The following is a 23743-nucleotide window of genomic DNA, read 5'->3' as shown; positions in this document are numbered from 1 at the left end:
AACCTGCCCAAGACTAAGCCATAAATTGCACCATCTAGTAGCTGGCATTTCCCTGAATTCACTTCGGGCCTGTGGGTGCACTCCTGTAACAAGGTGTCTGAAGAAGCAAAGCGAGGAGCAGCAGGAGCCTCATTAAAGAGATCACAAGCTCATGGCTGGGATTAGGCCCTAATCAGACTCGGGGTATGAGGTGAACAGGGATTAGAGGGCGCTGGCTTCGGGAAAGAGGAAGAATAAACCCCCTGTTTGGCTCTCTGAGAAGCCCCCGCACTACAGTATCAACACACAAGCTCAACAAAGCTGCACAGCTGCCTTTTAGTCTTTAGCTCCAAACCCAGAGAAACGTGTTATCCCCTCTCTGAAGTCCACTCACTCGTCCAGCTTAGCCCCGCAGAGGACTTTGCTTTCGGGCTGATGAAACAGAGACGCTCTGTCACCGAGGATGACTCTACAATCTTTACATGCCACATTCACAGCTTAAGAAATGACAAACAAACACAACATATTGGGCGAAATCACACCCATAGGCATTGACGTCACGCAAATATTTTCTTTTCCATGTCTGATGCCAATATTTACAGATCAGTGCAGCTGAATGCAGATTTATTTTTTGGCCAAAGCAACAGTTTAATAATCACACACGGTCCATTTCACTCAAACCATTGTGAAATGAGTTTGCACACATGACTCTCTGTGTGTGTGTGTGTGTTTCTCGGTGTAGCAGTGTAAAGATTTCACGTTGCCTGGCAACAATAGCAAGCTGCGCACAGGAAGTGATTGGATTTATGTCAAGACACAGAGACAACGGCAGCCTTGTGCGAGTAAAGTGAGACGGCTGCAAACAGGTCATAGTCCAACCCGAAAAAACACAAAAACGTCCCGGGGCGAAAGTGAATTCTGCTGCTCAGAAATCCCAGTCGTTCAGCAGCTTCGGCGCTTTTCGTCCCTGCTGCACTGTTGCTGTCATGAAAACCAAACAAAAAGTCTCTCCAATCTGAATAGTGTGTATTTTTTAATGAAAAATAACGCATAAATTACGCATTAAATACACTTTTCTGAGAACAAAAAACGTGAAAATTCACATCAGTGACTAATAATAAGCTGATTACATGGCAATACACATGCCTGTGTGAGGCAAACAGATGATGCTCTCCCTGCCAAAAAGCTGCTTCTCCATCCTGACTGATGTTTTTATTACTGCTCCACTAAGACTTGCTGGCATTTCATTTCGCTGTGCCTCGACTCAAGCATCAGCATAAAGCAGCTACTGCATGTGTAGCTGGTGCTATAAATATTTAACAACATACAAGTGTGTGTGTGTGTGTTCGCATGTGCGTCTCCGCAGGCACGTACATTCCCAGCTGTGATGAGGACGGCTACTACAACAAAGTGCAGTGCGACCAGAGTCGAGCTGAGTGCTGGTGCGTCGACCAGCACGGTGGAGAGATGATGGGCACCAGAATCCATGGCAACCCTGACTGTGGTAAGAGAGAAAGTGAAAAGAAATCTCCACGACAACAAAAAAAACATATGTTTTATGTCTTGGTTTCAGTGCAACATTCTGAGATGTTTGACATTTGTAGGACTCAGTTAATTATGAATCATCATCGTCCATTATATTATTATAAACATCAGTCTTCTATCAAATATTGTGGAGCGAAATCAAAACATGCGTTTCATGGATTTTCTGGTGTTATTAACTGTGCACAAAATGAAACTAAGAAATGCTGTGGTGTCTAAAAATGTTGATTCTGTACAGCGTTAATCACTGCCTTAGGAAACAGTGGCACATATTTAAATCACAGCTCGTATTCCTGCTTTTCTCTCGTGTTTAATTCACGTGTTATTCTATTATGCAGCTGTTGTTCACGTTTTCAAATATCATCATGATTTTTGAGTGTCTGTATACTGCACTGTACATTCTTTTGGGTGTTGTTTCCACATAAGGCCCTGTAGATTTCTCCTGCACCCTCTCTTGTACTTTTTTCTCAATTTTCTAGTTATTTTCTCTTGAATTTGTGTGTAAAATAGACAAAATATAAGCTCTTATCAGCTTGAGATGGGAAGTATAAAACAACAACCTTCGTTATCAGCATCACTAACATAGCCAACAAAAGCCCAAAGCCCAAATATGCTTAGTTTACACTTATATAGAACCAACAGAAATGTTTGTCCAATCAGCTATTGTGTCAATAACCTTAAAGGCACCATATGTAAGAATGTGGCCAAAAACGGTAACTTCACTTCAAAACACCAAGGTCTTTTAGGTTTCATTTTCTCTGCCATTGTAGCTCAGACGTAACTGGCAACCCGTGGTTGCTCGGCAGCTGAGACTCTACTGACTGCAATGTAGTAGATGGCAGTAGGTGGCGCCACATGCTAAAACATGATTTCAAAACATAAACATGATTTGCAGTCTGCAAAATATTTTTTTTAATGCAAATATTTTGGCTGTACTGCTGTTGTTGGTGAGTTCAGTTTGTTATATGAACATTATTCCTGAGTCTCTGTGACATATTAGGAGGATTTTACGGCCAGTTGCTTTAGATTTATTACATAATGCACCTTTAATTAAATTATTTCTGCACTTTTACATGAACCTGTCTGCAGATGAAGTGGCTGGATATTCTGGAGATTTCGGGAGCGGGGTGGGATGGGAAGATGAAGAGGAAAAGGAGGCCGAGGACAACGGCGAGGAGGCGGAAGAGGAGGAGGAGGAGGAGGAAGAGGAGGGCGAGGCAGACGACGGCGGATACATCTGGTGAAAGTGTCTGACCCCCCCACGCAGAGAGCCGAGTCACTGCTGCTGGAATGAAAAATCGAGAAAAAAAACCAAAAAAAAACAGGGATGGCTCTCCCCGAACAGCGGACTGCAGAGGCATGGGTTTATGTATCGTTCCTGGTGGGATATGTGGTACCAGGTCCACTGATGAGATCATGACCAGTTTTTGTCGTAGATAGGTGTAAATGCTTAATTCTCTCCTCTTTTGTTGTTGTTTGTTTTCTTTTTTTCCAGCAACAGAGCTTGTTTTTTCTTTTTTTGTTGCTGTCCTGAGAAGCAGGACCCACTGACGACTGCGCCATAGGTAGCTATAAAGTCCATCAGAATTCCTATCTTGTCCGACCACCATCTATGCATATAGAGATTACCAGTCATTTTTGTATCGTGTGAACAACTGCTTGAGTACTAGAGCTGCAAAAATGTCATTGGAATGACATTTTTGGGAGAGATGCTCGTTTGCCTTCTTGCTGTGTTGATCAACACCGCTCTCATGGTTAAATATGAAACTATAGAGATAGGAAACAAGAATTAAGACCATAAATGGGGGCATACAGAGCAATTCTTTCTTCTTTTTTTAAAATGAGCATGCTTTCCTGGGCCGAATACTTTCACATTTGGGCTGATTGCTGCTGATTTTTGAGATTGAAAGAATCTGTCATGTGAAAAAAAAAATGCTCAAAAGTTGATTTGTTTTGGTGGACAAGGACATGAATAATAAGATCATCAACGTGTAAATAAATAACTGCAACGCGCAGACATTTATTCTGCCACATAAATAAACCCTTTATCGCTGTTTTTACCTAATTGAGGTAATGATCACAGGAAGTGAGAGCAACAAGACGAATGAGCCGCTCTCACAAAATGTCAAACCATTCCTTTCAACGGTTCTGTGCAACGTGTTATGACTTTCTAAATTGTGTATTCTGTACATACATCCAGTGTAAATTATCCGTGAAGTAAGCTAAGAAGAGTTCAGGTTACTATGGTTTCAAGCCACCTTTGTGTCGAAGGTGCACCACAGCTCATATAGCGGTCTTTTCTTACTTGTACATGCTTAAATGGATACACACACACACACAAACAAATATATACAGGACCTATATTTCCAGTTGGTTTAACTTTCTAGATCTGGTAGAATCCACTCATCGCTGTCCTCTGCTCACTCTGAGATCATGTCAAAGAATGTGGCACAGGTTTGTTTTTATTCCGAGTTTGCAACTTGGGGGGAACAAAAAAAAAAGAATTGCACATATTTAAAAATATGTGCATTACTTGAAGTTCTGTGTGTACACTGGGATTCACACTGTTTTGTTTTGTTTTTCTCGATAAGAATATTGTTGCCATGTCTTCATTCATGCTATTGATAGGCCAGACATCTGGTTGTTCTTAGTATTGCATGTTAGTATATACATATATATATATATGTATGAATGTACTTCTAGGCTGAGCACTTTACTAATAAAGGCACTGGAGGCAAGCTGGGTGTTGATTTTAATCCGTCTAAACTATTCCTGGGTTTAGATTTATCATCCTGGGAGAAATTGGGTTGCGTTTTTGTGGCGACTGGGCCACAACTCCTGTCTGTAAAGAAAGAGAAACACTGAGTTTTTTGTTCTCACTGAGGTCACGACATCTGTGTGTCACCGACTGTAGTGTTTTTGCACCACAGCAGATCTGTTTCGAGCCCACAAGCTAGATTTGAAGACCAGATCAAATTTAACGTGTGAATGGAAGCCGGGTGAGTAAATATGGATATTTTGGAGCACAGAACGTCTTCTTCATGACCTTTAGGTGTCTTCATTTTTCCAGCCACAGCTTTGTGACACACAATTACACCCGATTGTGTTAAATTAGGCTTTAACAAATCATTGTTGTCATGTATAACCACAGAGCTGGCAGTGGAATAATACACAAAAGCAGGGTAAAAGTTCCAGAATTTTCTTTGAAGACTCGGATAGATGTTTTTATTTTGGTGCTGAGCTGCCACCGGGTGATAAAAGGATAAATTACAACATGTTGGCTGCCAACTGTCACTAAAAAAAACCCACACCATAGTGATAGAGACAGCACTGTAAAATGATTTATGGGTGAATAATCCTGGAAGGAATGGATACTTATCAGTTAAAAGTGTGCCGTTAAATGTAAACAAGTATAGCAAATCAAGGATAAAGAGTAGTCATAACAGGCTGCAATATCCACTTAATTTACACAGAAAGATTTATCAAATTGAAAAAACACCCCAAAACTAGATATTATCAAACCATATGGTACATGTCCTAATACAGGGGTGAATACAACATTGTAATTTTCGCAAATTTTCTTCAAGTATTTGTCAAGAAAAACTAACTTATTGAAAATAATAATAATATTAAACTATAATAATATAGTTTTCATTGTCTAGCGAGAGCAGTGGAAGGAAAGGGAGCAGCCAAATGATTGCTGCCAACTAATGGTTGGAGGATAACAACGTCCGAAAACCCCTGTCAAAAATATTGCCATCGTATCATGGCATGAAATATCACAGTATTTTTGTGTATTTTAAATTGATGGCAGTTGTATCATTAGCAGTGACAGAAGATAACAGCGTTATAAAGAGATCAGCAACAGATTAACCGGGATACAATAGATCAAGTAAAGAGTCATAGTTCAAAGGAGCAGCTTTTGAAATGATGATAAAAACTGACAAGAAGATCCTGATCTGGGTCAAACTTGTGGAGAATTAACATTTCATAATTCAAAGCTTGACATTCTTTCTAAAAGTGACTGGTTGCTCATGAATGGCACAAATTACTGGTTCAAAGAGGTCAATTTTGTGTTTTGTGACCATTATAATAAAAAGACGACTCATTACAACATTAAAAACACACACATACACGATGGGTGTCATTTAGATTTTTATGCTATGTCAGAGAGAAAACAAAACCTCGACACAAACTGTTCCTACTCGAGTTGATTCTGTTACAAACTTCCTGGTGTCAGCCAAAGGGCATTTACTGTACAAACATTTACATCTGTATTGTACACAATTTACAGCGACTGATACAGAATACTGTTCAAAGGAGGAGTAAACCTGAAGTCAAGAAAACGGCACACAGGATACACAGATGAACATATGCTGCGTGTGCCCCTCATCTATTTCCAACTATTTAAAATGAGGATATAAATTTATACAAATCATTTGTAGACATCTAGGCACATTTACATTTACAGAAGATACACCAACGAACAAAAATGTGTGAATGTCCCGAGTTAGGTTAGAATAATAATTTACAGGTAAGCATATTAATATGTGCAGGTGCACTCTCTTCTCAGCTAATGAAAAACGACTTCATCATCACCATTTCCGCCCCGCTAATGTTGCACAGCTTTTCCCGCTGATTACATCACATTTACACATCATTCAGGCTCCAAGGATTAAATATAAAATAAAAACAAAGTTATCACATTGGAATTTCATGTACATTCTGAGTTCAAGTAAAAGTGTAGAGTGCTATGCAGACATGGTCAAGCTCTTGATTTCAATTCAGGTCTATATGTATATTATTATATATCTGTCCTTCAGCCGTCACTCATCCCTCTTTTGCTTCCTGACATTTCAAGAGCACCACATTCCTATTACAGTGCCTCCACGCTGTTACAAAGCAAGGGCAGCCTCTGAAAGTCATAGAAACGCTGCATGAACCTCCCAAAGTCAACATAAAAAGACTTTCTGTGTCCACGTAGTCAACTTGGCTGCCTACACTTTGTTCAAAACGTGGGGGGAAAATGTAACGGTAAGAGCCAAGAATATCAAGAAACTCCAGGACACTGGAAGTGAATAGTGTATTAATCACAAGACACTCATCAGTGAGCTGATCAGACTTTTTACGTCATCATCTCTGCCTTTATTTGAGGGACAGGCTGTTTTTGTTGTTGTTGTTGTTTAAATAGGATGTGTGTTATTTTGCATCTACCCAGCCTCCACTCAGAATCATTGTCATAGATCTTTGGCAACACAATGTCTTTTATTTTAACATCAACTTCAATGAAAATAACAGTCCAGTGTGTGTAAAATGTAGGTGAATATAATCAAACCAAATTAATCTTTACATTTTCACAACTGTAATGTATGTAATGATCAGCCTTTTATTATATTTATATCAGAGACTGGGTAAGCGCTATGAAGGTCGCCATTTTGGACCTCATGTTGTGATGCTAGCTGAAGGGAACACACTTGGATGGGGAGGGAGAAGTGAAAGACATGCCACTTACAACAGTAATTGTTGCTACAATTTTCACACTGTACCTTTAACTCGTCATTAATCTAATTGGCCTTAAATCTTACCTGAAAACAATAAACTAGCTGGTCTGTGATATAACTAATAAAACAACAAAGACGTCTACGACACTTGCCCAACGTGAAGCTGCACATGTTCTGTAATCAGGTTTGATGTCATCCAATCATCATGCCATGCAGTTGGACCACTCACATGAACGCAACAGTTCACCATGAACCACTTTTAAAAGTCTGCATTGAAACCTTAAACCCTGAATAAATGCTTAAATAAAAAGAGAAATAAAACTAAACAAAATACACGATTAAAATTTTTTTTGTCGTGAAAAAAAATGGGTCAAGAAAATCCCTCCTGGTTAAGCCCCAGACAAGCAGGTCAGTCAATGTACTGCGATAACCATCTGAAACCTTCACCATAGCCCTGTCTTTTTAAAACACTGCACATGTAGATCTCCAGCGGCCGAATGTTCAGCTCCTTCAAAGACACATTACCCTGTTGGACATATTAACGATTAAAGATTAACGAGGGAGATTGTGATCGGGCACCAGGACATCTACACTGACACATACAGATTATCATTTCGGAGAATTCAAAAATGTTTGGCTTACCTTTCCTGTAACTTGGCCATCGAGAGCAAAGGCTCCTCGAAGTGTTCCCTCACTGATGGCCTCTGGGCGGTCAATTTTATTACCCAGCACCAACACTGGTACATTGCTTATGGTTTCATCTGCCAGGAGAGCCTGGACAAACAGGGGCAGCACAGTCATCATGAATCCACTGATATCAGACAGCAGTTGTGTAACATTAAAGGTTAAACTTACATCCAGCTCAGTCTTAGCTTCTGCTAGTCTTTCATGATCTGCACAGTCTACAAGGAAGACAACAGCATTCACGGCGGGCAGGTAGTTCTTCCAAACTCTTCGTGCTACAGAAGAAGGGAAAACCACAGTAGAAGAGAATGAATCGTCTTTCCTGAAGCTAAATATGAGTGAATGCCACTTTCAGTGAGTTTAAACAAACACCGGTGGAAATTCAATTGTATCTTTATTGTGTCTGTGAGTTCAGTGGTATTCAATAACTATAAATATGACACAGGTTAAGCAATTGCATTTTTAAACATTTATATCTTTGTATTGCTACTGCAAACCCTTTATTAACTATCACAAAATAAGTGGAGTTGTAGCTGAGATGTTTGGTTTTGCCTGAAATAGTGGTGCTATTGTGACATCTAGTGGCAGTGAATAACATACATTTCACTGAAAGCTGACTTAATGTAAACAAATAACATTCAAGAATGCCCACTGTTTTTCTATTGTGTGTCAAGATCTGCAAAAACAAAGAGCTCACCCTGTGCGTGTCCTCCCAGGTCGAAAGTGGTAAATGTCATGCCACCGATTGTCAGCTCCTCAGAAGCTTTGTGGAAAATAAAATAAAAACACCTGTTTATGCCTCTGACAGTTGTCCCTGCACAGTTTCCTTACATGCTATCACCATTATTTGCAATACAATTAAGAATCTAATCTAAGACATACGTATCACTGTAACTCAGGGGGTAAATACCTTTACATTGGAAAATGTCCTTTAGAAATGGTTGAATTTACTGAATAATGACAGGCTTTCTGTTTCACTCACTTTAACACACCATCCTTTAACCTTTAGTGCTCAAGGTTTATTAGTAGTGATATAAAGTAATAATAATTGTGAAGAAGTCACAAAATAGACCATTTGTATTTTATTTTTGTTCATAAAAACGAACCAAGTGAACTTTGATGAATTTCCAAATTAACATATTGTATATATATATACAATAAACATTTGGAGTACTTTTTGCTCTGTTGTGTTTATATAGTTGGTGAAATGTTTTTATTTTTTTTTCATCAGATTGCCTAGGTTATGCTGAAAAAAAAAAGGATATAAGATGCTCTATATTGCACATTCTTAAACCCTTTGTATATACTTGTGGTTTAAACATGGTAAAAAACATGGAAAAAATCTGCCAAAATGCTCTGTGTTCTAAGGGTTAAATAAAAAAAAAAACTGTTTATTGAACCGTTTTAACTCACTGTTGGAAAGGTTAAGTGTTAGCTTAGTAGCAAGATGTGATTTGCAAAAAAGGAAAACACCTGTTCCTGTCAGACTGTATGATTGTGTTGTCACAACTGATAATTAACAGCAAACCTTTTAAATCATACCAGCAGAATAACTTCCACTTAAAAACAATAATATTTCATGTAAAATCATTCAGAAATTGTTAAAACAACAATGATGTAATATAAATCATGGGCATCATGTGTTTATCTCTCCTTACTTGGATGCAGTGTGGGTACATGTTGGCCAAGTCGGTCATCTTTTAACATGTGCAGCAGTGTTGTCTTGCCAGCATTGTCCAGGCCCAAGAACACCAGCTTCCCACTCTTTTTGTACAGACCTGGAGGTAAAACATTGTTTGTTTGCTTTATTCCACGAGTTCATGAACATGAGCTAATTTGCAGTCTTGACTTAGCATCTCCTATGACCACATGGAACATTTAAATACTGCTTACACATGTCATATGTCATTTGCCGAAGTAAACTGGTGGTATTGTGGCTTAGTGTACATCGTGGGACAGTTACTTACCTAAGAAATGTAAAACATTGCTAAACCCCTTGTAGATCCAGTCAAATATAAACGACATTTCTTTGTTCACTGACTGAAAAAAAAGAGAGATTACAAGATTACAACACAACACGTAAAAAGCCGTCTGGAACATGTGGACTTAAAATTTATTATTTTGATAATGATATACCAATTTAGTATTTTTTTTTTTTAATGTTTGCTTTCCTCAGACTCTCAAATATATGGGTTTTCCTACATATGATAATAAAATGAATTTTGTGGAGTTGTAGTGGTGGCCTTTTATTTGTTCATTTAATTTTTTTTTTTATAGGCAACAGTCAATTACATACAGTGCTTAACAGATTGATTCGACCACCTGTCATAAAAACAAGAACATATAAATACTTAAGAAATCTTTCAAAAAGGTGTGTCAAAACTAAAATTGTTATTGTTACTTATTTGGAAAATAAATTGAATTCATGACATATTAACCAAGACATAATAATATGCTTTACTATTTTAAATGTGTAAATCCATAGATAATAATTATATTTTAGCATTTATATATTATATATATTATAATATATTATATATTATATATTCTACATGGTGCAACATACTTACCAGTGTTGTTAAATTAGGACAGCTGTGCCTTTGGGTGGTGGTTTTATTTGTTAAGCACTGTACATAAATAAATTGATAATAAAACAATATTTTAATCTGTAAATTCACAATCTTAGAGATTAAAGTTGTAACAGGTGCCTGTTGACATTGCTTTACATTGACATCGTGGTCATAAGGTAGCACGTAGTAGAAAAAACCTGAGTACTTGACTGCCGTGGAATGATTGCATTCTATTACATCATACAGGTGTTTTCAACTCCACCCACGGGTGTAGCAGGTGGACAGTGTTACCTTTCTGTAAATGGGTCTAAGGTCTAAACGTAACGCCTTTAGTTTAAACACTCGTACATAGTACTATGGTCTGTCTTTGGGAGCAAATGTATCTCATGTTATTAATAAGCTTTACCTAATGTGTCCATGTTTAGCAGCGCCCCTGACCACAGTCACACAGTTTAAAGACAATTCCAACAAAAACAGCGTATTGTTGCGACTCTTTAACACAATACAGTACATACAACATGAATGTCGTAAGCTTCTGAGCGTTAGCTTCGCTGTTTCGCGTTATTAGAACACAACATACCGCTCCTGGTTAGCGTTAGCCTGTTAGCTGACGTTAAACCTCGAGTACTTTCTAGGACTTCGGCCTTGAGTGGGTCTAAAAGCACAACACTGTCCAATAATAAGACTTCCTGTTGCCACAGTGTGTTACCATGTCATGTTATGACACGGTAGGCTTTAGCTAACTTACCTAACGGCGCGGAGTAGTAGTGACAGCTCGGTGGTCTCCTTGGTGACAGTTTGGTCGGAGGTCCTCTACTACTTCTTCTTCTCTCGATTTACTTGCATCTTTTTACTTCGTGTTTTAGAAACGGAATTCACTCTATCACATTAGCGCCACCCCGTGGAAAAATAGCGGTATTTGTCGCCGTGCTGTGAAGTGCATTACAAAAGTGAGCTGCACTTTCGACACAAGGCCAACGACATAAACATGCACGAACTATCACGAAACATTTCATAGACGTGTTGTTTTTATCTTATTTTTTTATTTTTTTATTTTTTAACCAAACTATTCTATTATTAAACATACTACACTTCATATCATTCCACTACTGACGTGGAACAAAATAAATTAAATTGAATTGAATTTAATTGAAATTATTTGAAGGATATGTAAAAACTAACGGCTTAATGTTATTGTCAGGATCCTATTAGGTTTTTCAATTAGTTGCCAACTATTACTAACCACATTGTAAATGAATATATCAACTTGTTGAAGCTTATTAGCTTCCAGTGGCTTTCACAGCAGAATGCTTACATTAATAGACAATGTTTTGTACTGTCAAGTGGCTATAACACGATACATTATATATTTGTGTTTCTGTAGGTAAGCTAATTTAAAAATCATAATGATAATCAAAACAACACACTAGAGCCTGGGATGTAGTGAGGTTTATTACTTATAACTTATGGGACTGTGTCCAACAATTTAGGTGATGAAAAGGCATGATCGTGCTTTCATGTAGTCTGAATTTTACACAGAAAAAAAACATCAGCATATCAGCATCAAACAGAGATAGAAAAAAAAAAAGAGTGAAGCCAAATCTTCATGTTTCTTCCCAGGATTTCTCTTCTCACTTCTCAAGGTAGAACCACTTGTCAACTAAAGAATAATTAAGCATGTGATTTTAATGGTGTAACAACAACAAAGAAGTGGCTGTAATAAAATGAACACCCACCTGAACTTGGACTAGGATCTTCAGGTCCAGAAGCACATGCCTGTAACAGTGAGTGAAATCATTAAATCCTGTTACTTTTGTAACAGGAACACGTGCCCTTTAAAGGTCGTTACAGATCACACGTGTAGCCTCAGTGTTTTGGACTCATTCACTGCTGTTTAAAACTCATCTACAAGACAAATGCTGTCAATATTTTTCTGTCTTTCCATAATAGCGTGTGAGAGCCTGAACATGGATGTGAAAATAAAACAGACTTACAGATTGAACCACAGCCTCCGCGTCTCCAGCAGAGCAGCAGAACGGACTGTCTGAGACACTCGTGTTCATGCTGCCACAAGACAGTGACAAAACAAAGCAAATCATTTCAGCTTTAACAGTGAAACGCACCTGGAAAGGCACATAATCACTCAGTCACTGCTGTATAATTATCCTGAATGAAACCGTTTTTGTGAATAGGGACATGTGGTTGCATATCAGAGCTTATATTTTTGAATACGAAGTGCTCACCAGTTCAATTCACCAGCATTTGTCTTCTTAGAGATCAGTGCCTTCCAGAACTCATGGGTGCTCTTCACTGTTTTAATGGCAAAGTCCTGAAAAACAGCAGCACACATTCATCATTTTCATCCAATGTGAATGCATTGATATTCAAGGAAACATTGAGCTACATTAAATAAAAGAGAAAAGATCAAGGAATGTTTAAAAATTACATTTTATATATGATTTTATTTACACTTTAAAATGCTTTAAAATATACATATACATTCACATTTTCTTTTCTCAAAGTAAAGGCTGGAAAAGTTTACCCTGTCCTTGAACTCGCTGTTGAAAGCAAACTGGTTTTCAGGTTTCCCATCTGGAACTTTGTATCTCTTGAACCAATCAACCGTTGCCTCTAGATATCCAGGCTTGAGTCGTCTCACGTCATCAATACCTGCAGCCAATCGACACCGACAACGAGGAGAAGACAGAAAGAAATCAACTGCAATGGTGCCATTCTACTTTCTGACAGCATGGAGAACCTCGTGCATATATTATTCATACTGTTAAAGTCGGACGCTTCAGGATCCTCAGTGTTGATCACAATGACCTTCCAGTCTGTTTCGCCCTCATCGATCAAAGCCAGAGTTCCCAAAACCTTCACTTTGATGATCTCTCCTCGTGAGCACACCTGGGAATACAACACATATTTTTTGTAAACCCCTCAAACAGTTAAATAGATTTTTGTGCCTCTATAAATATTTCTTTTCAAGACCTTATTTCCTATGTCACATATGTCAATCGGATCATTGTCTCCACAGCATCCTGTGTCGCTGTCCTTGTGGTTTGGGTCTTCCCACGTCTGACAAAATAGAAAGCAGAGAAAGATGTTTTGATGGAGCAGAGACTTTTGGTTTCCTGTTATCCTTTAAATCAGGGGTGTCAAACTCATTTTCACCGAGGGCCACATCAGCATAATGGTTACTCTCAAAGGGCCAGATGTAACTGTCATACAGAATAAATGTAACTAAATGTAACCAAATATAATGTAAAATAAAGGTAACTACACCGTAACATATTGCTAAATAACTTTCTGTATTTATTACTTATTCAATTTCATTCGTTGCATGATGCATATACAATGATACACTGTGATCTAGTAGCGGTGCCGTCACTTTGCGGGTAACGCAATCGCCATGCATTGTGGGAAATGTAGTTTATGGTCAACACACGCCTTAAAGCAGCATAGACCTATTTTAACACAGATTTTTAAGACCAATTAATCCCTCGCGGGCCACTTAAAATGATGTGGCGGGCCACATGTGGCCGCCGGGCCTTGAGTTTGACACATGTGCTTTAAATAAATACTGTACGGCCTGTGTTGGATGTACCTGTGGAATCGCTCCGTAATTCCAGATGTAACCTTTGTGAGGAAACACATTGGCGACGTAACGAAGATTGCCCTTCTTCACATCTTGTATCAGTGGATTCAGTGGGTCTTTGGTGGCAATCTGGAATCAAATGACAAAAATCAAGTTACAAAAAACATCACAACCATTCCTTTTGAATGACAGAGATCAGTGCTATAAGTCATTTTCATAATCAGTTTACATATTAGATGAGATATTTCAGTCATATCATTATTGTACAATGCACATAATGCATCATATCAAATAAGAAATACCACCTAACGTGCTTCTCTGTAGACTGGCTGATTTATTTAAAATATACACCTTACTTTATAAACCACAATTATGTACTATTATGAAGAACAAGAAATTAAAGATGTAAACATACCTCCATCTTTGCGTTAGTCCATCTTGGAACCTCCACAACAGCATGAAAAATATTCTGCAATACAATGCAATTAGGATTAAAAAAAAGTTTCAAAGAAATGGAAGACTAACATGGCAGCAGTTACAAACCATACATACATGTAAACTTAGCTGTGTGTACAGTATACGAGATGTTTAAATTCATGGATGAATGACTTAAAACTAACTTAACACATTTTTGTACGAAACTATTCTTACGACATCCTCACAGAACCAAAAAAAAAAGCATTGGAGCTGCAAAATAAATGAATGAATAAATAAAAAGGAAATCTGTGCACTTGTATAGTTTTGATCCTCAGACTGTGAACCTTAAATAGCACAACTGTGTATATTTTTTCGCCCAGAGAATCAAACATTATTAAAATGATGCTCACCTCTGCTTCATTTGCATAGATGGGTATGTCGTGGAATGGTGAGATATATTTACCGCCTGAATTTTCTGTGTTAAAGAAATGTACATGTACATGTCAAGAATACTATAAAAATCACATCGCTTTATAATCAAGGGACTACAGTACTACTCTGCATACTCTTCAGGGGTTAGCTATAGACACCTGGACTTGCTTTTTTTAAGTTAGGTTTAGTTTTGTGTATTTGCCAGTGAGTCCAGTTGCCAAAAGTTAACCCCCGAAGATGCAAGGACCTGGATAACAGAGGACCGCCACAGACACTACTATGCATAATCCACGAAGGGATTATTTCCATCTAATTCACAAACTAGTCCATTCAAATAGCCGTGCTTACTGAAAAACACCCTGTACTCCTGGGTGTTGGGCCTGCCCCTCTCCTCGATGGCAAAACTCATATCTCTTCTTGGTTTCTACCTCTGTAGAGTGAGTGTGTGTGTGTGTGTGCACTAACTCAGAAGGACTAAGCAGCTCCTGACTGACAGGCGGTCACTGAGGCAGAGGAGCAGACATGCGCACTACTTACGCCAAGGTTAGAGACCTGACAGCTGCCTGCATTTGACAACAGAGCTGCTGTATGAGTGCAAGGACCAGATGACAGAACCATGCTGGTTACTGTTTATCTCCTCATGGACATTGAAGTCTGATTGTGTCCCGCTCGAACACCTGAAGCAAACAGAAGTGAACAAACGTCTGGAAGAAGCACAACGTTTTGCTGAAGAGTAATCAATAGCTAATCCTCCTTTACTAACACAGCTCCACACTGCAGACGGATGTGATTTGATTTGTTTTCCCATCTCCCTGTTGTAAAGCAGAGGCCCTTGAATGTTCTTTTTAGACAAAAACAGATGGACCTGACTGGTGTTAACCTTAAACCAATTAACACAGGAGGATTAGGGGTGTGTGCCCATGTCATGACTTCTTCTATTTGATAACATACTTATGAGCCTGCTTTCCGTATAGAGTATTTTCTTTATACTCCACTTCACTTCACTTTTGTTTTAATGGTAGCTTATGAAATTTGTTGAATAAATTACATTTTGTGCCCATGTTTACTTTCATTTGTTTTTTTGCGAAAACATTCCTGTTAAAGACAATAAAATAATGAACAAGACTGAGTTTACTGTATATACAATTTAATTGAAAACCTTTCATACTATCAAAAGTAATAAATAATGAATTGCAAGTATTCTACCATACCAGCACAAAGTAGTCTCCAGCAGGGGTAAAATTAAGTGAGGAGAATGCCATTCGTAGACACCTGTAATTCATTGTTCATATACAGCATCAAGGGTATATTCAAGTATTGTGTTTCCAAGCATCAAACTGAAGGAGTCAAAGGCACACAGCATGCAGTCATTGAGTGGTGATCATATATATCGCATATAGCACTCTTTAGGACTCTGTCGTGGACAGAACTTCAAACTTGTGGAGAGACTGCAGAGCAGACTGAGTGTTTGAGTCCAAGGGGTTAGACATCACGTTAAGCCACTTCAGTGCTGGCATGGCAGACAGCTTCTCCACTGGAATTTCTGTGGAAAAATACATGAAACACCTCTTTAATTAAATCTTCAAGTATATAACAACTTCTCCGTCACCATGTCTTTATATGTTACTGTTATTACCAGTGAGGCTATTTCCCTCCAGGTTAATCCTCTCCAGTGTGGCTATCTCCATGAGCTTGTCTGGGAAGACGGTGAAGCTGTTATTAGCCAGACTGATGCTGGTCAAATGCTCCATTTCTCCCACAATGTTCGGCAGTTTGGTGAGAACATTACCTCGCAGGTCCAGCTCTGCAAAATAAGGTAAATAGGTAAACCTTATTCTGTGTCAGAATAGAGGTTGTGTCCATACTGCAAACAACTGCATCATTTAGTTTTACAGCTTTAGTGTATTTATAAATCCACTACCTCTCAGCTGGGTGAAGGTTGAAAAGAATTTACTGGAAATGGACTTCATCTCATTGTCAGCCAATGTGACGACGTGGATGTTTTCTGAGACACTCCTCAGAACCTTGAACACACCATCTGGGAAAGAAATGAGCTTGCAGTTTGACAAATCTGCAGGGAAGAAGAAGATTATGACATTGTTAATCACTCACATAGCACTGATAGCAATATGATATACAGTTATAAAAAAACGCAGTTGGCCACAAGTTTTTTGTAGTGGTTAGCACTGTTGCCTAAGACCCAGGTTTGTGACCCGGTTGGAACAAGGGCCTTTCTGCATGGAGTTTGCATGTTCTCCCCATGTGTGCGTGTGTTTTCTACAAATTCTCCAGTTTCCTCCCACATTCCAAAAACATGCAGAGGTTAACTGGACAATCTAAATTGCCAAGAAGTGTGAGCGTGAGAGTGAATGGTTGTTTGTCTCTGTGGCCATGCCATGGATGGGCAACCTGTCCAGGGTTTACCGACACCATTTGCCCAATCTCAGCTGGGATTGGCACCAGCGACCCTCATGTGGAGTATAAAGCGGTAGGCGATGAATAAAAATGAAAGACGTAGTTAAATATACAGTATGTAAATTACAAAAGCTTTGGGATTTCAACTCTTGGTTACACAAATCTAAGTCTCTGTCGCCATCTGCTGGTGAAATTGCGAAATAGCAGCAAACATGACACTGAATCAGAGATATTCATTCATATGCAGGAAAACAAAAAAGTGAGTCAGAAGAAAAAACTTAATGTGTGAAGAATATCATACCCAAACTATCTTTCCCATCTTCTACGGTAGCATTAATCCTCCGGGCCACATTTGCAACTGCCTCTGCCATTTCTCTGCCTTAAAGAAGAATATATCACACTTAAGAAACAATTACACAAATGTATCACAGGACTTCTTTGTCACCACTAGGTTCAAGTAAAAGCAAACAAACAAATAAATACTGTCCCAAAAGTTACAGCCAACTACTGAAGTCCCAAAATGTAGAATACTGCAGTGACCAGATGCATTTTTAAATAATCTATAGTAGCTAAATGGAGTTTAAAGGGAGTTTTGTTCTATTATTTATTGTCTCACGACTTGACACATCACAATATTATCTCATCTCATTTACCCAGTGTGGCATCTTGCTATTTCTCAGTTTACTTCAATGATTTGTGATTTGAAGTCCATTTAGCAACAGGGCAGGACAACGTTTGCTAGGTTTACTGTGCCACAGACATACACTGATAATATCATACAAAAACGGCATGTTCAGCTATAGATTGGCATTAATTCATTCGTGTTTCATTTAAACCACAAGAAGAAGCCACTTACCCGAACTGGGAGCTCCCTTTACAGAGCCCAGCAGCTGCTAGCCTTAGCTAACATTAGCTATGCATGCTCAGCTCAGCACAGCCACAGTCTAATTTAGTAAGTTGGCTATTTTTGTCTTCGTCGAGGACAAATCACCTAAATGTTCTGATATCTGTCATAAAAGTGATAACCGTTTGTCACATGTGCGATAGTTAACAGACTCGGCAAAAAGTTGTCGCTCCATTCTGACATGAATTAGCCATTATTGTATTTACAATCACTAGCTTCAGGCTAAAGAGGGGAAACTTGGCGAGTGTCAGTACTGCGCTGTCATATTGCAGGTGATGGAACTACACTATAAATTAGCATTTCAAAAGCTGTAACTTTGAACAAGAAATAATATTGTTTAAGGAATACCTTCCAATCATGCTAAGTCTATCATTTTAGAGGTTTCATATCTAAATTATGCATTTAATTGAAATGACATAGACATAATTTTAGGCTGGTAACTACACCAGGTTGCAGGTTATTATTTTAGATTAATAAATAGAATCATCAGCTATTAATTGTAAAAAAAAAAAAAAAAAAATCAGTATACCTTTGCACCTTTTTGAAAAATAACATAAAAATAAAATGGTTTCATTTAGTTTATCTGTCAACTGAACATTAAGTTCCTCAACTTCAAGTTGTAGAAGACACACCAAATCAGCCTGAACATTACTAATAGTAAAAATACAATATGTAATCTAATATTTGCCTGAGGCTATATTGATGTCTTACCCTTGAGTCCTGGTCGACTATTCCCAGTTTGACCACTGTCACTGTCACGACTCTGGCAAATTCCTGGTGACTCAGTGGATTTTCAAAGCATTTGGATACAATGAGTTCATCATTGTTACTGTTAAGCAGCCACAACACAGTATGTGCTGGATTTTGCTCAGCTTGGAAGGATCTATACAGGTAACTTATGTGGTCACATGCAAAACAATTAAAGAAGAAACAAGACAGCATCAGGGAATACATATTCTTTATGCAAAATGTACATAAATATACATTTAATTTTAATATTTACAATAAATTTACATTAATTTACAGTTACACAAATGGTAGTCGTGTACCATAGAACAGTGCTGTAATATTCAGAAACATTGCCATTTCATGTTTGCATTGATTGTATAAGTAAAGGAGAAAAAGAGCTTTTTCCTACTGGCTAAGTGTCTCTATTGTTTCACACAAAAAACATGTTTCGCTCCGCAACACAGGCCATGCTTGAAGGTGACTGCGGACGTCACTGGCAGCCACACTCATCCACGATCATGTCTTCATGATGGCGAAGGAGCATCTCTCCGTTCTCGTAGTACAACATGCTTAGCGGGCTCATTTTGGTCGGGGCGCAGCAGGGTGACACCGCTCTTTCAGGGTGGTAGTGTTTCAGTAAACTCTGGAAAAGAAAGAAGAAATTGTGTTTTACATCATGCTCATGAGAGAATGTTTTGTGGGAGGTAAACATAACACTGTTAAGGTTAAGATCTCTGTTACGGTTTTGCTCATAAAGAATTCTGATCACAGATTTTCAAGCAATATGCGTAATTCCTAAAGTGAAAACAATTTACTCCAAAAATCTTCTAATACAAAAAGACATTGAAGGGATCTCTGTCCTGAGGAGAAAAGGTGTCTTCACATATCTGATATATACTGACGTGTTTTAAATTGTAAATGCCAAAATAAAGATGTTTCATAAGTTCAAGACAAGACATTTCCAAGATTTCATGTGATTTATGTTCTCTGAAAATTCTCACCTGCATATAAGCATGGTTTGTTGGATTCAGATCTTCTCCCAGAGGACCAGGGCAGGAACCTTCACAGCGGTATGCATTATACCGCTTAGGAAAGATGATCCAGGACCCCCAGCCTATTTGGTTAAAGTCTACATGCAGATCGACTTTGCGACAGAGAGATTTTTCACTCCCTTTTTTGGACACCTGCGGGCTTCTCACTGTTTGTTCTCTCTGGCCCCGTTTGCTCCTGCGCCTCTTTGGCCAACGAGCCTTTTTGATTTCAGCAGGGGACAAAAACTTGGATTGTTCAGCTGTATGAAGTAAGCTTGCTTTGGCCTTTGAGTTTTCATCTGAGCCAGTGTGTGAAAAGATGACCAGAAAGGCTCGGTCACTAACATCCTGCTCTTTCCCCGGGCTGGCCACATGGGCAGGCTGGTCAGAGAGGCCTCTCTTTGTCTTTGCCGCTTTCCTTCTTCTTGACACTCTCCTGTGCCGGATTCTCGCGGTGGATTTCTGTCTGAGCCAGTCCAAGAGAAGACTGGTCATGTTGAACACTTTCCAACTGTGCGATGAAGTGACCAGTGATGATTCTGTGAGCAGCCCCACCAGTTGCTTTTCTGGGCAGCTCTTGTGCACGTGGCATGCCTGGCCCTGCTGGTGATAGACCTTCACAGAGATGTTGTCAGCACTCGGTGTCTTCGGAAGGCTGATTCTCAGCTCTGCGGCCTGGATCTGCTCCTCGGCCAGCAGGGTGTGGAGATCGAAGGTTGCAACCCAGTGTCTGTGTCTGTACGTCAAACCTGATGAAATGAGGAGAGAGATTGGCATCATATACAGTTCAGTGCACATCATAACTCAGTATTTGTGAATGTTCTTAGTCATGCAGGTCAAAGAATATTCAAGAGTGTAGATTTTTCGACAACTGGACTTGCTTTAGTTTAGTGCAATGATCAAATAAATCTTACCTCTTAAATTAAAATCATGAGTTTTGTCAGTCTTTAGTAATAAATCAATAGGGGGAGAAAAACAATATTGTTTGTGATGTGATTTCATAGAGGATATCATGAGACTATGCGGGAACTCAAATATTTGTCTACATTACAGTACAAACTTTATCTACATTCTACATTTAAATTTGCAGAAATTGAACGCTGAAAATGTTCAATTAGCATTATTAGTTTTCACTTTATCAGAAAATATGTAAATATCGTCTACTCCAAATAATTATAACATAACTATATTTCCATAATAGTTAAAGTAATTGCGATTAGATGCAATAATTAATAGGCCTTTTGTTCAGCAATTTGATTGTGTTAAATATTTTCTTTTCTATAGCTCCAAGATGAATGCCTGAAGAGCCAAAGCCTCTGAAAACTATAATCCAGTCATTGTTCCAGTGAAGGACAACAAGTGCTGCACCCACATGTGTAATGAGGGTGTGGAGGGTCCATTGTGATGCAGTGAACAGGTGTGGTTCAAATTAATCTATAGGATTAAAGCATTTTTAAACATTTCACTAATGTATTGCGCATTAATGGCCCAATTGATCAAAATGTGCAAACCATCCTCGCTATTAATCAACTCTAACCGAACACGGAGCCGAAACCAATCAGTTTGTGTGTGTGTGTGTGTGTGTGTGTGTGTGTGTGTGTGTGTGTGTGTGTGTGTGTGTGTGTGTGTGTCCGGCTACTGCATATCCTCAGTCAGTCAGACAAACAGGTAATAACTCTAACACCTCGAGCAGAAGCAGACAGGACTCTCCTCTCCTCTGTGAGCTGCTTGTGCCACCACTAAATCCCGAGCTCTAATCTAATCAAGCCAAGTGTGAAAAAGAACTGAGGGAAGTTGTTGATTTGACTTAACAAGAGATTTGTATAGGGGGATGTCTGGCGAGGTATCTAATCAACATCACCTATTTAAGGAAAAGGAGGTTTGCTTTGAGAATTAGACAGAAAAGCGGTCTTTTCACACGCTGATCCCCGCGATGTGGATTGAAGCCCTCTGAGGTCGTCTGGCACACAGATTTGACAGGACAACTTCAGTCACAAGAAAAAAACAAAAAAACAACTAACATCTCAAGGAGAAGATGTGAGTTTGAACCCCAGGACAGAATCTCACTCTCTGCGTTTCACATCAACTCATTTAAATCCTTATTTTTGGCCCCTGAATATCTCTCTCTCTCTCTCTATATATATAAACAATATATATTTTTCTTACTTTTAGCCATCACGCTCTTCACTGTGTCTGCAGCCCTGGCCTTGGTTACATCCATGGGTCTGGAGAAGTTGGACTTGAAGTTCCTGTACAGATGAACCATGTAGGTTGGCAGGTGAAAGGCGCTGGATCTTTCCAGCACAGAGAGTCGATGCAGCGGCCGCACATAGACTCCATCCTTGGATTTATGGATCCCCTGCGCCAGCAGCAGCGTCAGCAGAGATGCGTGCAGCGCCACCTCCACAGTTCCCAATGAGCGCATGTTCGAGGTTAATGACAAATTCCACTGCTGGCAGATTAGGCTTGTCTTATATATATACCCTCACCCACCCCCTTTTGTGTTTAACAAGTAGCTGAGAACATTAAAGGAAATTGACATGCGTCCTCAAGACTTGTTACCTGACAGCTCATCATCCATTCACTTGGTAATGAGGCGCCTGGGTGCGTGTTTACAAGGAGAACAACTTTTTTTTTTTGTTTGCACCACGATCTTTGGAGGTCTCTGCAGCCCGAGTCCCCATCCGTGGACTAATTGTTTCAGCTATTTGGCTTGGCTTACACTAATTGTTAGCTACTAAATAGAAATGGACAATACTACAGGGAGAATGATTGAGCTGTTGTATTTATAAAGCACAGACTAATGAAACATCACTAACATTAACATTAAACACATGTTAAAACATCCTTTAATAACGTGGTAGAATAAGTGTATGTTCCTAACTATATAACCACACATTAACCTGTGCATTTGGTGCTATTTAAAGTACATTTAGGGCTTGTTACTGACCTGACAAAGTTATCTGTTTGTATTCATTACAGATATATTCAACAAATAATGGCCTTATTAGTTATTTATTTATAAACTGTGTGACCGATCACAACTTTAAACTCTATTTATATGTGACTGATCAGTAAAGATCTGTTTTGATGTGTCACTGACCATAACAATATGTTTTATCTGTTTTAATTCACGATCGATGATAACAAACAGTTATCTGTTTTTATTTTCTGAGTGACCATAACATTAAAAAAAACACATATCTGATTTAATTCAGGCTAAAACAGCTTTAATGACCTTCATACACCTTCATTAATATTTTAATGATGTCACGTGGTGGTGATGCTCCATCAGCTCTTAAATGTATTTCACAGTGAAGTGAAGCATTAAAACTATGTTATTGCAAATTGCAATCACTTTGATCATCATGCACCGTGTATGTTTCCCTTCATGGGAAACAGCACTTCAGATAAACAGGACACATATAATGTTGCTATAACAACACAGCATTTTCATGCAGGGCCTATCATTATCTCAACACATGTTTCCAACACCATCTCCAGGTTGCATGAGTCATGCATGAGTGTTATTGTTTTTTTTTTTTTGCAGTTGCTGTAACTTGGATCCAAGTTCTTAGGCACAAATGTCTTGACAGATAAGATAACAAAATGGCTGCAAAAGATGAGAAGATTCTGATGTCACCATGCTGGAGATTTTTTGTGGAATTACACTTGTTATGACTGAACATTTATAACACAATAATGCTGCAGGATCTCTTTTTTTCTTCTTGCAGCCTGTTATACATTGGTACATGGTACATATACATGTGCATTTAGGGCTTCACATAGGCATTTTAAGAATACATAGATAAGACTTCACTTTATGTCTCAGGTCCTGAGATTTTTTTTTTTAAATAACTTTTATATATCAAGCACAGACATACAGTGCATAAAGGGATACAATGTCTTTTCCTTTTTTTTAACTGAAATGAACGAGATTT

At 38.7% G+C, this 23743-nt stretch overlaps 5 protein-coding genes across 6 annotated transcripts in view; 1 reads left to right on the top strand and 4 right to left on the bottom strand.

The window, feature by feature from the left end:
- LOC310938994 (testican-2) overlaps window positions 1-2765 on the top strand; it is a gene marked incomplete at both ends in the record, with an annotated part of 51707 nt that extends 48942 nt beyond the window's left edge. The window contains 2 exons of the mRNA XM_083903661.1: window positions 1346-1483; window positions 2611-2765. Coding sequence (XP_083759787.1) covers window positions 1346-1483; window positions 2611-2765 — 293 coding nt within the window. The remainder of the gene's footprint in view (window positions 1-1345; window positions 1484-2610) is intronic.
- A 4614-nt stretch (window positions 2766-7379) lies between these two features.
- Window positions 7380-11078, bottom strand: sar1aa (secretion associated, Ras related GTPase 1Aa). Of its 2 annotated transcripts, XM_083903951.1 has the most exons (7): window positions 11025-11078; window positions 9674-9746; window positions 9365-9484; window positions 8404-8469; window positions 7878-7981; window positions 7665-7796; window positions 7380-7548 (listed from the first exon to the last, which is right to left on the bottom strand). In XM_083903951.1, exons 2-7 carry the CDS (start codon window positions 9729-9731, stop codon window positions 7432-7434), a joined length of 597 nt encoding a protein of 198 aa, XP_083760077.1. In that variant the 5' UTR covers window positions 9732-9746; window positions 11025-11078; the 3' UTR covers window positions 7380-7431. The 2 variants fall into 2 exon arrangements, with proteins under 2 accessions (XP_083760077.1, XP_083760076.1); XM_083903950.1 differs by having other exon boundaries at window positions 7665-7981.
- An 813-nt stretch (window positions 11079-11891) lies between these two features.
- On the bottom strand, window positions 11892-15132 carry ppa1a (inorganic pyrophosphatase 1a; the record flags this gene model as incomplete). The annotated part of the gene is made up of 11 exons (XM_083903955.1): window positions 11892-11936; window positions 12013-12052; window positions 12271-12340; window positions 12520-12605; window positions 12819-12946; window positions 13057-13183; window positions 13268-13354; window positions 13884-14003; window positions 14290-14343; window positions 14702-14766; window positions 15072-15132. The coding sequence occupies 11 exons, from the start codon at window positions 15130-15132 to the stop codon at window positions 11908-11910; spliced, it is 867 nt and encodes a 288-aa protein (XP_083760081.1). The 3' UTR covers window positions 11892-11907.
- Window positions 15133-15939: 807 nt separating this feature from the next.
- On the bottom strand, window positions 15940-18111 carry lrrc20 (leucine rich repeat containing 20). Its single transcript, XM_083904048.1, has 5 exons — window positions 17995-18111; window positions 17440-17517; window positions 16645-16794; window positions 16360-16527; window positions 15940-16266 (listed from the first exon to the last, which is right to left on the bottom strand). The coding sequence occupies exons 2-5, from the start codon at window positions 17507-17509 to the stop codon at window positions 16130-16132; spliced, it is 525 nt and encodes a 174-aa protein (XP_083760174.1). The 5' UTR covers window positions 17510-17517; window positions 17995-18111; the 3' UTR covers window positions 15940-16129.
- Window positions 18112-19261: 1150 nt separating this feature from the next.
- Window positions 19262-22227, bottom strand: ndr2 (nodal-related 2; the record flags this gene model as incomplete). Its single annotated transcript, XM_083903856.1, has 3 exons — window positions 19262-19414; window positions 19773-20551; window positions 21969-22227. 3 exons carry the CDS (start codon window positions 22225-22227, stop codon window positions 19262-19264), a joined length of 1191 nt encoding a protein of 396 aa, XP_083759982.1.
- Between the last annotated feature and the right edge of the window lie 1516 nt (window positions 22228-23743).

The sequence above is a fragment of the Microchirus variegatus genome (assembly GCF_963457635.1).
Source record: "Microchirus variegatus genome assembly, chromosome: 17".
Lineage (NCBI taxonomy): Eukaryota > Metazoa > Chordata > Actinopteri > Pleuronectiformes > Soleidae > Microchirus > Microchirus variegatus.
Note: the sequence above shows the minus strand (reverse complement) of the source record. Positions and strands in the feature narration are given on the sequence as shown.